The 13393-nt window shown below is 40.8% G+C and overlaps 1 protein-coding gene across 1 annotated transcript in view; it reads left to right on the top strand.

The window, feature by feature from the left end:
• The window catches only part of ptprfa (protein tyrosine phosphatase receptor type Fa), a 270063-nt gene that overhangs the window by 214573 nt on the left and 42097 nt on the right, over window positions 1–13393 (top strand). The window contains exon 19 of the mRNA XM_085373280.1: window positions 12372–12532. Within this exon, the coding sequence (XP_085229406.1) occupies window positions 12372–12532 (161 nt within the window). The remainder of the gene's footprint in view (window positions 1–12371; window positions 12533–13393) is intronic.

The raw sequence follows: 13393 nt of genomic DNA, 5'->3' as shown, positions 1-13393 counted from the left end.
CTTGTTCGCCCTCGTGGCATCTTCATTTAAATGTGTTGCGATCTATGGAGAGGGAGGAGGTTGGTCCAGAATAGAACACTTCTAAAGGCTTCTGGCTTTAAACAGTCTTATGAACTATTCACACAAACACGGTGATGCACCAGATCAGTAAAGATTCACTTGGAGTAAGGTGTAGGGGGAGATTAAGGTTCAAATCTTTTTATGGAAAGGCTTGTGAAGAAGAACAAGAATGCATGTACGGGGTCCGATCAGAAGGGTCTGACAAATCAAAAGCTTCACCTGATTTAGATTTGGCTGGTCTCACATTCAACTTCATCTTGTTCCAGCTGACTTTTGCTTGCTGTGCAAGTTTGAGGTCCATGGTGGAGAACGCAGAGTGGACGTGGTTACAACAGCAACTTCCATGAGCTGAAAATAGCAGCTGAAGGATGAAGGATGACTGAATACATTAAAATAGATTCTCTCAAACAGGTTGTGATTTTTAGGTCCTGCTGTCTGAACTATTTTAATCATTCCTCATATGAGGCTTACATTGAAGTAAAGCATTTTCTGAAAATGTGCTTGTACTACGCTGAGCCCAAACCATGAGCGTGTTATGGAGAGCTGCTGGATGTTAACAGGATAAACCTGCATTCAGAGTCTCCTTGTATGGGTGAACCCAAGTCAGGCTTTCATCCCTAACCACTTTCACCTACTGCTGAGCAGACTGCAGATCCTTCACACGGTGTTAATATTTGCCTCAGCTCTTGTCTCGCCCCGCCCAGTGAAGACAGCAGGCCCACTGTGGGTCCTGCTCAGGGAGAGTTACTGGCTTTTTCTTAAATGATCCAAGGTCTTGGCCCCACTATGTAAAGTGCTCAATGTGACATATGTTATGATTTGGGGCTCTATGAATAAAACTGAAATGAATTGAGCATTTAAATGTCATTCAAATATCAGTGGCTGAAAGAAGTGTGAGATTAAAAAAGGGGGCAGATGGAGAAATGAAAGCAAGCTTGTTTCAGGTTATCAATGAAGGAAATTCAGCACATTGGTCGGATTTATCTGCACTGCAAAACAAAGTCAGTCAGTGAGTGAAGAGCGGCCTGAAAACCTTCCAGGTAGCAATCTGCAGATTTGGCCAACAGTTGTAGAAAATCGTCTTCTTTGAACATGTTTGATTTACAGTATTGACAAAAGGATCATTTTATATGGACAAAATTCTAGGTGTGATGGGACATTTCATGCCCTTTACAACAACCCTACCCCAGATGTGATTGGGTAAGAGGCACACCGTGGGCAGGTCACCAGTCTATCACAGGGCTAACTCACAGAGCCAAACAATCCTTTGCACTCACACTTATGAGTAATTTAGAATCACAAAGTAATCTAACTCTAATAACTGAATGACCTTTAACTGTGGGAGGAAACCAGAGTACCCACTGCAAACTAGCCAGACTGTGGGTTTGAACCTGGGCCCTTCATGCTGTGAGGTAACAGTGCGAACCACTGCACCACCACGCTGTCGGTACAGACTTCACAAAAGGAGGAAAGCTACGATTTCAAGGCTTGATGCAGAATTTTTCTGCACGTTTTTGTCCTTGACAGGTTAAACACAATAAATAGCGCTAGCATGCACGGGGTGTGTAGTGTCTGCCTCCAGTGATTTTCCTGTGGTGTAAAATCTCGTGTGGTCTTGTGAATTTCATGAGTCCAGCAACTAACCACTCCTACTAGATTGTATCAGGTCATCTCAACAAGAACAAATGAAGTTGTTAAATTTCATACAGATCCTACATGATTCAATTACGTTCACCACAGAAACAAAATACAAGTTAGACTTTTGTAAATGTAACAACCATCCAATTTCCTTTTTTGTAGTGTGCACGTTTGGGATCTCTGTCTCGCCTCAAGTTACATAAAATTCAGCTTTGTAGTTGTTGTACGATCCTGCTGGCAGAAAAAGACTGAAACTGCAGTTTCCCCACCTTTAGGCACAAAGATGAAACGCTGACCTTTCCATCTAAGTGGGTAAGACAGCAAATTAATACAGCAGAGCTTCGGTGGCCTCGGCGGATGTTTTTAGTGCTGTTTGTATGATCCTGACACTCGGTGGAGAGGTGGAGAACAGACGTTAGGTCGGAGGACTGCGGTTTTTTAAGAGGAGCATCCGTGTGGATTTAAAAAATGTTCAGAACTTTGAGATAAAAAGAAATAGTTTGATAAAAACTAAAATGTTGATACATATTTAAGCAAATCGCCACACATGCAGGGACTCTCTGTATGCATAATTGGGCATCTTATTCCTGTCATCCCTTAGTTCCTGGAACTTTATCAGAGAGACTTAGCAATTCATTGTTCTGTACATGCCATTGTCCTCCGACATTTAGATGCCATTCAGACATTTTAAATAAATGATTAAATGGAGCATTTCTCATCACTCCCACTTTGCTGCGCCTCCGCTCATTACAGCTTTTGTAATGAGGGAAGTGCGTCGTCTTGGACAATACTTTTCCACAGTGTTGAGAACAGAGCTGCAGGGTCCAGATTCAATAAATGACACGTTGCTGAATGTGATTCCAGCCTGTACAAAAATAGAAACCTAATCACATTCATTGAAAAAAAGGGGACATAAGCTTAGCTTTTATTTCTGCCGCAAAGCTGCTGGAGGGGTGGAGGCGACAAGAGAAGAGTGGGAAGGAAAAGAAAGGCGAGGGGGCTGGAGAGTGAAGGAAAAGGGCACTGTGGCTTTCTGTGGCCCCCACTGCTGGTAAACAAGCCGGGACGTGTGAAATTGGATAAAAGAAAAAGGCCATATAAACAGTGTGATCACTTAGAGTGGAGGGGTGGAGGGTGGGTGGAGGGTGGGTCGGCTAGGAGAGCACGGCGGCTTCCTGTGGATGCAGAGCCCTGTGGGAGCGACAGAGAGGTGAGCAGAGGAGTTAGAGGGAGCTTAATGGGAGGATAAGACCAAGAAAGGAAAGAAATGCTGCAGCCACTGGAGAGAGGGCCTTACAGATGCCGGGATGTGTTTCTAATGTGGGAGGAGGAGAGTTGCTGAACTTTGAGGGGAAAAGAGGAATAGGTACTGGATATCTTCCAGCTTGTACGCATAGATGAGCCGAGAGGAGACGACTCCGGCTGAGGGAGAAATATCCAGTGTTTCAGAAAATAACCGAGCTGTCAAAATACATTGCAGTCAGACATTGTTTCATACTTTGTAATCAGTCACTTCTTGCGGAAGGATTACGGACGGTGGAAACAATTTTGTTGAGCAAAATGTTCATCCCCCTGCACCTCTGCTATTATAGACACTTCTCTTCTTTGCGTCTCCTCGCTCCAGTTTGCAGATGTAGCAGCAGCATATTTTTCACCCCTGAAGGATTACTATCTACGAGGTCCCACCGCTGAGATTGATCACTTCAAAACTTCCCCCCTGAGATTATCTAAATATCCTTCAGAATATGCTTCTGCTGCATCTAAAAGCTGTGAAAACTGTCATTTTTCAAAAAGAAAAAAAGTTTTCTGAGCTGTAAGCAGTACTTTGCTAAAAGTGCCACAAAGTACTAAAGAGAGAAGCGAGCGGAAAGCGCTGAGGAGACAGATGAGCTGAGCACGTTATCAAGCGCCACACCTTTTAGCTGCTAATGCTTCAAGGTTTCTTCTATACGCTGCAGAGCTCGGAAAGGTGGCTGCCGTCTTTTTAAAGAAACGCTGAGGTTTGTCGTCAGTTATGAAAATGTGTAAACCAGGAATGGGACCAATATAATAAGACTTCTTCATTAGAATTATCATAAGAGAAAAGCAATGATGAGCTCATGAGTAAGTCAGTCTCTTCATAATCCCCCCTTTAGGCTACAATAATAACAGTGACAATGAAACAAGAGGGAAAACAACTGAACTTTTGTTGTTTTACTGTATTTCTTTATTTCTCATAGAGCAGGAGCAAAAATATGAACAGTGAAGCTTTAACAAATGCAGCTACTACAGTTTCCATCCGCACAGCACAAGCCCACAGTGTGCACTCTCCTAACATTAGTAACCTTCTCGGTCATTAGGGAGTCTTTGACAAGACTCACACCTGCAGCCGCTGCCTCCTCACACTTTTTAAGTGGCATTTCCTGTTGACTTGTTGTGACATTTTTGTCATTGCTTGGCTAAAATATCAACTGCTAAGACTTGTTTCTGAGACTGAAGTTGCAATAGAAAGATTCCCAGTCTCGTGCCACAGCTCTGTCCTGATACAGAGACGCAGACATTTGAAAACTGCAACACTGCAGTGCATTAATATAAACCCGCATGAACCGGGAGGATTGTGTGACAGCGATGGCAGAGCAAGGAGACGTTCTTTTATCACTGTGGTTAATTGAAGTAATAAAACAGTAATAATACTGTTAGAAATGCTATAAAGTCTGTTATAGTATTTCTAACAAACAGCTTATCCAGGTGGCGAGCTCTGAAAAATGACACCAGCGCAGAAGCGCTAAAAGCCGCAGTTCCTCTGGTGGCCACTTGACTGACTACCTCCCATATCAACCTTTACACCAGAAATAAACATGTACAATGCAAGCAAACAAATGGCAAAATAAACATGGATACTGGAGCTTGGGAACTGGTTAATGACAGAAGTGCCTTGAATTAAAGTCAGCTAATTAAAGTCACTGAATCAAATCTCTCTACAGTGTTTGTGCTGCTGTTTTAATGAACACAGACTACGGCCTGCTACAAAGTACAGCCTGCCCGAAAGGTTGTGCTTCAGTGTTTGGGAGTTAAATTTGACTATTTTACCAGTCTGCTATTTAGGACTAGTTAGCTCATATAAGTATCTGTGCAATGCAGCGGTACTGTTTATGAATGCAGCTTGCTAACCAAGGATTAGCTGACAGCTGTCCAAAACGAACATGTTTATGGTGGCTATGTCCATCTTTTATATACAGTTTCAGTTTAACAGAACATCCTTTTAAAGATTTTTATAATTAGCAACGCAGCTTGTGTTTAAATGCAGGATAAATAGTAGCAGTTAGGACATAGCTTCTGTAATGTGCATTATGTAATGAAAGCTGTTTAGCCATCTGCTTATGCTGCTTGTGCTGTTAGCCATGAGGAGCTGTTAATGGTTGGTTTAAGTTTGGTGAAAGCTGCGATTTGAAGATCGCTCAGGTAGAAAGTGAACTAGAAAACCATCAGAATAACTCAGGTTATGTTTCAAATCCATCCTCCTAAAATACACACAGAAGTGAATTATGACCTGGAAAATTAACACTCCCTTTATCATGTAAAAAGATTATTTATATATTTTTCTGCTTTAGAGAATCAAGCTGTGAGTTTGTGCTGCTGCCTTGGCCAAGAGATTTGATCGCAGTGGGACGGAAGCACAGAAAAACTGTTCCTCAAGGCAGAAAATATTAATTATGTATGAGTTTTCATTAAGGCTATATGCAATAACTAACAGGTGACCAGCCAACATAAACATCTTGCGTATGTATTTGATGGGTAAATAAATATATTCCTACCCACAGTTGTCAAGTATAATGGTGTGAAATGGGCATGACATCAGCCAGCGTGCATATATGCATACTAAATGTCTGACATTTGCAGCCTGTACTAGATGCAAAAACAGGGAGACGTTCACAGAACCGACTCCATGGCACCACATTTAAAAATTTGCTTACTGATAAACAGCCTCCTCTCGTAGATTAAAGAAACATTTAATCAGCTCCACTCCCTCCACTACTTAATCCATTTATAACTGTTCCAAGTCTTCATTTCTATCAACACTGCACCAGAAGCTGGAAGAAAGGAAGCGAGAAATGAAACTATCAGGTGCAATGCAAAACCAAAAAAGGAAAATTAAACTTCTTAACACCAGACATCTTTATAAATGACTGCGTGTCACATTCAGCATTGACACTTAGTGTTTGCAGTAAGTTTGCAGTGCATGAGAAACTTTCATTAAACAAGCGACAGCTGCACTGTTATAATAAAAAATCTAAATCCCAGTCGGAGACCCACCTGATTGGTAGATTACTTTTGCTTTGCTACAGTGCTTTAGTTGTTTGGGACGGACGAAACGGCAAAAAGTAGACTTGTCCCAAAAGACACTAACAACACCAAACTATAAACACTGAGGAGATAAGGCATTTGGTTGGCAGCATGTGCTTCTTGGAGAAGGGATATGAAAGCGGTGCATCAGACGAGGAGCAGAGACAGTTCGGCTGTGGGAGGATAAGCCTGGAGCGCGCCTGCTGCCAACTGGTGCACGCTTCTAATGTGGGTGACAATTACTCACACACAGCAACACACGCACAGTCGAAGTCATTACGAAAAACAGTGGGAAAAGGAAATAGAAGAAGTATCACTCACTAAGCTTTCTAACAGTGTGTGTGTGTGTGATTATTATTATTATGCAAATAACAAAGGCACTTATCCAAAGCAAAGCAGAGCAACTTGTACCTTGACTAAAGTCATGCCAATTCAGCCGTGACAAATGAAGGCCTGAGTAAGAGGTTATATTTTAAGGCCTTTTAATTCAAAGAGAGCTTTATTAACACGTCTGAGCAAAAATCAGGTATGTTAACACTTATGACAGGATTAAATTCAGTTTTTCTGCGTGCAGGAAGTTCTCACCAAAAACAAAGACAGAAATCGGATTGTCAAGACTTTTGTTTTCTCCTTAAAAAAGAGGTTTTAAAAAACTGAGAGACAAGTTCATGGTCGCTTCTGTAGAGTGAAAGTCATTACATGTGCATGCTGAAAATATGGGTAGGAAAAACATCTCTACTTTCCATATGACTGCCACTTATTTTTGGTTAGCTTGTTGTTGTGTAACTTCAGATCTTCAGGCCATCAGATTCCCGTGCGTTTCTACATTCATACAAGTTTGGATTAACAAGAATGATTATAATCAGGTTTCTTGCCTTGAAATGAAAGTTTACACTACAAAGAATAAACTTTAGAGTTTGATGTGTTTGCAAGGCCGATCTGTGTCAAAATGATTTATATTTTTTTGCATTTAGCAGCAGGACAAATACAAAAAAAGTCTGTTATAGACAAAGATCATGTATAATTCATGTGTAGCTGTCAGATTGGACACCGCAACCTCGACCATGAATGCTAAAGTGAAAATGAGTGTGGAAAAATGTGCTGAAATTAATGAATCATTAAGGAAACAAAGCTGGTCGAGGGTGGCTTTGTTTTTAACAAGCGGCACACTTCAGTGGGGTTTACGGCTTTTACCCAGCGGAGCTGCAGCCTTGTTGAGCCAGAGCCCGTCAGGCTTACAGGAATATTTATAGTCTCATTCACCAACACAGTGCAACTTACTACACTTGTCTCACAGAACATAAAGTGACAAGCAGAACAGTTACTTAAAGAGAATTACTCCCTGCAAATTGATCCATGTAACCCCTTTTAATGTTTATTCTGTTGCCAATATCGGACTGCCTCCAACTCTGCCGCTTAGAGAAGACCTAAAAGTGTTTTCTTTGATTTCGCTTCATCTGCAATATTTGATTATTTTGTAATGAAGCGATTTTTTTTTTTTTGCACTGCTTTACTCCAGAGGTCATTAGGATGACAAACATCTCTTGGTTTGGTGTTTTTTGGTATTAATTTCTCGAATTTTACATGTCAAAGTCAATTGGAGAAGTACTACTGCTGTGCTGGTGAAATACTTGTTTAATGTGTTTGGTGGCTCTGGAGGAGTTTTTGTTTACTCGAGTGACATTGCTTGAGAAATGATTGGTCTCCACAGAGACTGTAATTACAGAAACACTGCATGAAAACCTGGCCGTCTGGGGGTTTAATGATGTGGGCTTTTACAGAGAGGGGGCTCTAAAATACTGATGCAATCATGGGAAACATTGCTGTTTAACATGGGAGTCATACTGCCATAGACTAATGGCCCATTTCCATTGAAAAAACTGTATACAAAAGATGGATGTAGCTGACATGACATCACTGCCTGGTATTTCTGATTACCATATTTTTCAGACCATAAGGAGCATTAAGTGAAACAAAACAGTCAGATAAGTCAAACTTTACTCAGCTTCTTCTTCTTGCTTCCTTCTCTTCCGTACCATTGATTCATTAATGCTGAATCCTCTCTCAGCGGCTCTATTCCCATGTTGTTGCAGTATATTAATGACTAACCTCGTATTGTGGATGGATTATCTCAGTTGTTCTCCTGACTGAAGTTTGGTCCATTTACAGCATCCTGCCATGCGATTGCTTTTGTCTCTAACCATCAGGAACCTTTACGTTAACTTTTATCGAGTGGAAAAGAGTTAGTGTTCGTCCTCCAGCTTCACTGTGTTTATGCTAACATAGCTGTGTGGCTAGTGATCACGTAGCACATCATTATATATCAGCTAGCCCAACTTCAGTAACCCTACAAACGTCACTGCTGTTTAGTTTTCTGTCTTCATTTATGTTGGAAGTGATAGCAGAGCTGTACGTTTGAATTTATTCACAAATCTCTCAGTCAGAACATGCTATATCATGTTTAGGTGGAAGCTAGCAAGCTAACTTCCTGCTAACTTCTAACTCTGTTAAATGTAATCAGTTCTGTTTTCATGGATGCCTGGATGTTAAACTTCATAGTTACACCTGGTAAAGCAGCAATGCTGATCATTTTATTAAAGATGAAAGAATTTAGACAGTTTTTAACTCCCAGTGATGCTGCAGTGTTCGTTTGAGTTTGGGACCTGAATCGGACGGAGTTTAGGACCCAGGACTCCGCGACACTACGGCAGCCGTAATGCTCCGACAATCCATCAGGCCGTGCGGCTTCGTAGCTTAGCAAAGTTGTACTAAAACATTTTTTGACAGATTTTTGAGCGCCATGTACCACATAAAATTGGTTTGAGAATTCACACATAAGATGCACTGTCGATTTTTGAGAAAATTAAAGGCTTTTAAGTGCGCCTTATAGTGCGGAAAATACAGTAGCTAACACTTGCGATCGCTGTTACCAAGCTTCATCCATACTGTATGGGTCACAAACAAACGAACATGTAGAAGATTCAACTTAGTTATAAAAAAGAATTCATTATGGAGGTTTTGATTAACTGTGAAGACCACAATAATTTTTTGTACCTGACTGGAAAACTGTTTACCTCGACTGTAGGACTGTGCATTTCAACATTAAAGTCTATGTGGATCAGCTCACCGGAGTCAGCCTCAAGTGGCCTTTACAGGAGCTGTTATTTCTGCATTGGCTTTATTTGTCAACCACGAGGTGGACGCTTGTTTATGTAAACCACTGAATCAAATTTAAAGACAACTGCAGCCAATGACACTGTTCCTATGGATGCAAATAGCTTAAATTGAGAAAGCATTAGAACACACACTCTGTCATCTTTTGAAGTTAAAAGTCCTTGAACTCAATAAATTGGTGAAAGCCATTCAAACCTGGCTGCTTTGGAGCACTGGAATCTCAACAAGTGATAAAGTGGGATTTGTCACATTATGCTTGATGTGCTCAGCCAGAATAGGCCTGAACAGTGAGGATACTTTCAGTTTTTAGCCTTTTTTGTTGTATTTTTTTTTTTTAAGCTAAGGTAGGCAACATGTTTTTTGCACCATTAGACGAAAATCCATTAAAAGCTTTCAGCATATTGAAATGCAATTAGTCTGAGAGAGAAGCAGACCGTCGCACCTACTCTGGCCTGTTTTTAAGTAGGTGACAATGATATGAGACTATGGCCAGATGGCATAATCGATGCTTTGTTCAGCGCGAGTCCGGATGGTCGACATCAGTCCATTACACAAATCAAAGCCCTAGATGTAGCTATAAAGAAATATGTATGCTTCAACAGATTTATATGTTTTTCGTTTTTCTTTGTATATGTGCTGGTCTTTCCAAAGATGCGCGACTGCAGAGCTGTGACTTTCTGTCCATCAGCATTTACAAACATTAAAAATATGTGGCGAAAACAGATCTTTTAGATGAACAGACTCTGTCCTAGCAGCGAGACATGAGTTTATATTGTGCCAAAGTGAGAGTCTAGGTCCATGTCCTTTAGTGATGGCAGGGGAGAACTCAGGGCTGGCCTCAGGTCTCCATGCCCCATCTGAAGGTGTAGTGAAGCTGTTGGCATTGTTGGATGTGTCCTCAGAGGATGTTGCCGATGCGTATCCTTGCACTGAGCTTCTTGTGCCCCCCTGGCCTCAGGGTGGGTTTCATGACAACAAGCAGTACGGTCCCACATCAAGCACATCCAACACAGCAGCCTGTCTCTGCCTGTCTCACACCTCACTGTCTGTCCTCCTCTGTCCCCAACCCCATCCCCTCCACCTGCTGCCTTCCAGGAGCTGTTACAGATAACCAGTTGCCTTCACCTGCAGAGACCTGTTATCGTTTAAACCTCATTTACACTCCCACATGGAATCCTGCTTTACAATTGCTTAAAATCTTTAAATTGATGAATTGAATCAAAATGTTTTCACAGTTTAAAATATTTAAATTACATGAAGTTTTTTGGTAATGTGATGGATAGTCCTGTTACAGGTTTCACATTATTCCTCTGATCGATGGGGGACTGTACCACAAAATATTGTAAAGCTTCAACAAAAGCAATAAAAAGGCTTCATGCAGGTTACATGGATGCAATAAATGCAGGATTTTCTTTGGGTTTTTTCAGGAGCTTTTTCAGGAACTCTGTGCACCACGAAGATATTTTAGAGTTTTAACAAGAACCAGCAAGAATAAACAAAACTTATCCAAAAGAGTGCAAAACTGAGTTTCCATTAGCATATTGTTATGTTTGCCACACACTGGGAAACAGATCAGTTCGTATAGTGTTATTTTTTTCCTCAGTGAGACAACAAATGCCTCTTTGTGTTCTAATTATTGATGATTGTGTTTTCTGTTGTTGTTGTTGTTGTTGTTGTTGTTTTTTATTGTGATGGGGTAATCATATTAGTCATAGAAACTGAACTGGAATAGAAATAAACGTCACTGCACACATGGGGAACAAAGGTACCTTCATGCTATGAAGCACAAACCTCTATATCAGCCTACTGCCAATATACAAGACAGAGACATAAACTAGCCAGAATTTCTTTCCATTTAATTTCAACAAATAAGAAAACAGTAAAACGCTCACATCTAAGAATAAAATTAATTTTTATCTAAGTTGTTTTTGTGTTGACCCAGACTGTCTCCTGATATTGTATCGTAAAAACTAGATGAAACCTTTACCTCTAGGGAACTTTTTTTAAAACCACCCTGAGAGCCAGTAATTAGCTCTTAGAATATTCACAAGTTATTTCCATTCAATGGTTTTTACTGTCCCCTTATTTTCTTCCTAAAACATCGCACAACTACCAGCGGGACTGTTTGATAGATGTGTTGCATTGAAAAGGGACGCTGTGGTGTGAATACCTGAAATCCCCAAAAACTTGGCGAGCTGTGTGACAAGAACAAAATGCAATGATTTGCAAACCTCATAAATCCGGATTTTATTCATGGTGAAACACAGAAAACAGGAAGAGGAATGACGTCCCCTTCTTGTCTGATATAGGACTGTAGATGCTCCGGTCCATGATGCTCCAGAAAGGTCTGGACTGCACTTAAGCTAGTTCAACACTGGACTCCTCTAGTATGAAGTCATGCTGTTGTTTTAGGTGTTTGTTTTTTTAGGGATTTTTTCACCGTGTTTACTTCTTCGAAACTCTAAGATGCTCCTTTCATGCCCACTCATGTTACTCACTGTTTACCAGTTAACAAAATATTCCTCCAGCTGTTTCTTTTTAGTACCACTTACTTTTCCAGCCTTTTGTTGCCCGTCTCTCAACTTTTCTCAAAACATGTTTAAAATGAGCAAAAAGATTTCATGAAATAAAATGATGTTTAGACATCTTTGTGAGGACAGAACATTGGGATCAACAGTCACTTGTTGCAGCGGTCCCCAACCTTTTTGGCGCTACGGACCCGTTTATGTCCGACAATATTTTCACAGACAGGCCTTTAAGGTGTCACAGATAAATACAACGAAATAAAACCAGTACCGGTACCAAAAAAAAGAAGATTTATTCAAACGATATAAAACTAATGATAAAAACTGATTAAAACCCCTGAAAACTATAAATTTCACACCCGAGCCTCAACTCTCGCAGCCCGGTACCAAACGACTCACGGACCGGTACCAGTCTGTGGACCAGGGGTTGGGACCGCTGGCTTCAAAATCCCCGTCCTCATGAGTTTGAAGGCATTTTTGAGGCTCAAAATGTGGTTTTAGTGTCAGGATTAGGTTATGGTCAGGTTTTTCACTCGTTTTTGATGGTTAGGGTGAGCAGCTAGGGAAAGCGTTATGCCAATGAGATGTCCTCACTGAGATATGAAAACAAGTGTGTGTGTGAACTGACTGAATCCTTCTCGTTTGCAGCAGAGGACATTTGCAGCCAGCCCTTTCTCTGATCCCTTCACGGTGAAGATCAGTGGGGTTATTCGACAACCACAAGAAGACCCAGAGATGCTGTGGGTGATGGGTCCGGTGCTGGCAGTCATTCTGATTATCATTATAGTCATCGCTATTTTACTCTTCAAAAGGTGAGTATGACACACGCAACAGCGGACACTGCGAGGACACACACTGGTTATTTTTGGAGTGACGCCTCCAACAGATGCAGAAAACATTAATCGTTGATCACATCAGACTCATAAAAATACTGAAAACACTGTTTTTTACAAGCACATTTTAATTTCTGTTAACATTTTCCTTCACAGGGCCTTTACTGCTTTGACTTCAGTGAATATTCAAGTAAAGACAAAGGTTCCTGTTTTGTTAAAATGCTAAATTATTAAATTAATGTAGTGGATCTATCAGTGACTGAATATGATTTTAATCAGTTTTAGTACATACCCTAATTTGCAATAGTAGGAAGGAAGAATGTCTTTTTAAGAGGAAATGATCGCAGCAGAACCAGGCGTAGGAAACAGCAGCTTTATGGAACGTGTCAGGGTAAAACGAGCGCACAGAGATAGCAACAGAACCCAAACTATGGAAGACAAAGGACGAAATGTAATGATATGCAATACAGTAGAAAACTAATACTCAATACATGACCTGATTCAGCCCTAATTTTTCTTTATTATCAAAAAGGAAAATTTTAAGTATGATCTTAAAAGTGAAAAGGGTGTTTGTCTCCTGAACTCAAACTGGATCCACAGGAAGGATATCTGAAGCTCTGTCTCCCATCCTACTTTAAAGGATTCTATGAACCACAAAGAAGCCTGCAGGCTGAGAGGGAAGGGCTTCACTGGGATAATATGAATATGAGGTTTTTAAGATTATATAGCACCAAGTCACAACAACAGTCACCTCAAGGTGCTTAATATTGCAACGTAAAGACCCTATAGTAATACAGAGACTGGTTAGGGTTAGGGTAAGCAGCTAGGGGCCCTCCATGA

The sequence above is a fragment of the Diplotaxodon limnothrissa genome, linkage group LG15, assembly GCF_057381915.1.
Source record: "Diplotaxodon limnothrissa isolate DT_005_m linkage group LG15, D_limnothrissa_male_GT1.1, whole genome shotgun sequence".
Classification (NCBI taxonomy): Eukaryota; Metazoa; Chordata; class Actinopteri; order Cichliformes; family Cichlidae; genus Diplotaxodon; species Diplotaxodon limnothrissa.
This window is presented reverse-complemented; position numbering and strand designations above follow the sequence as displayed.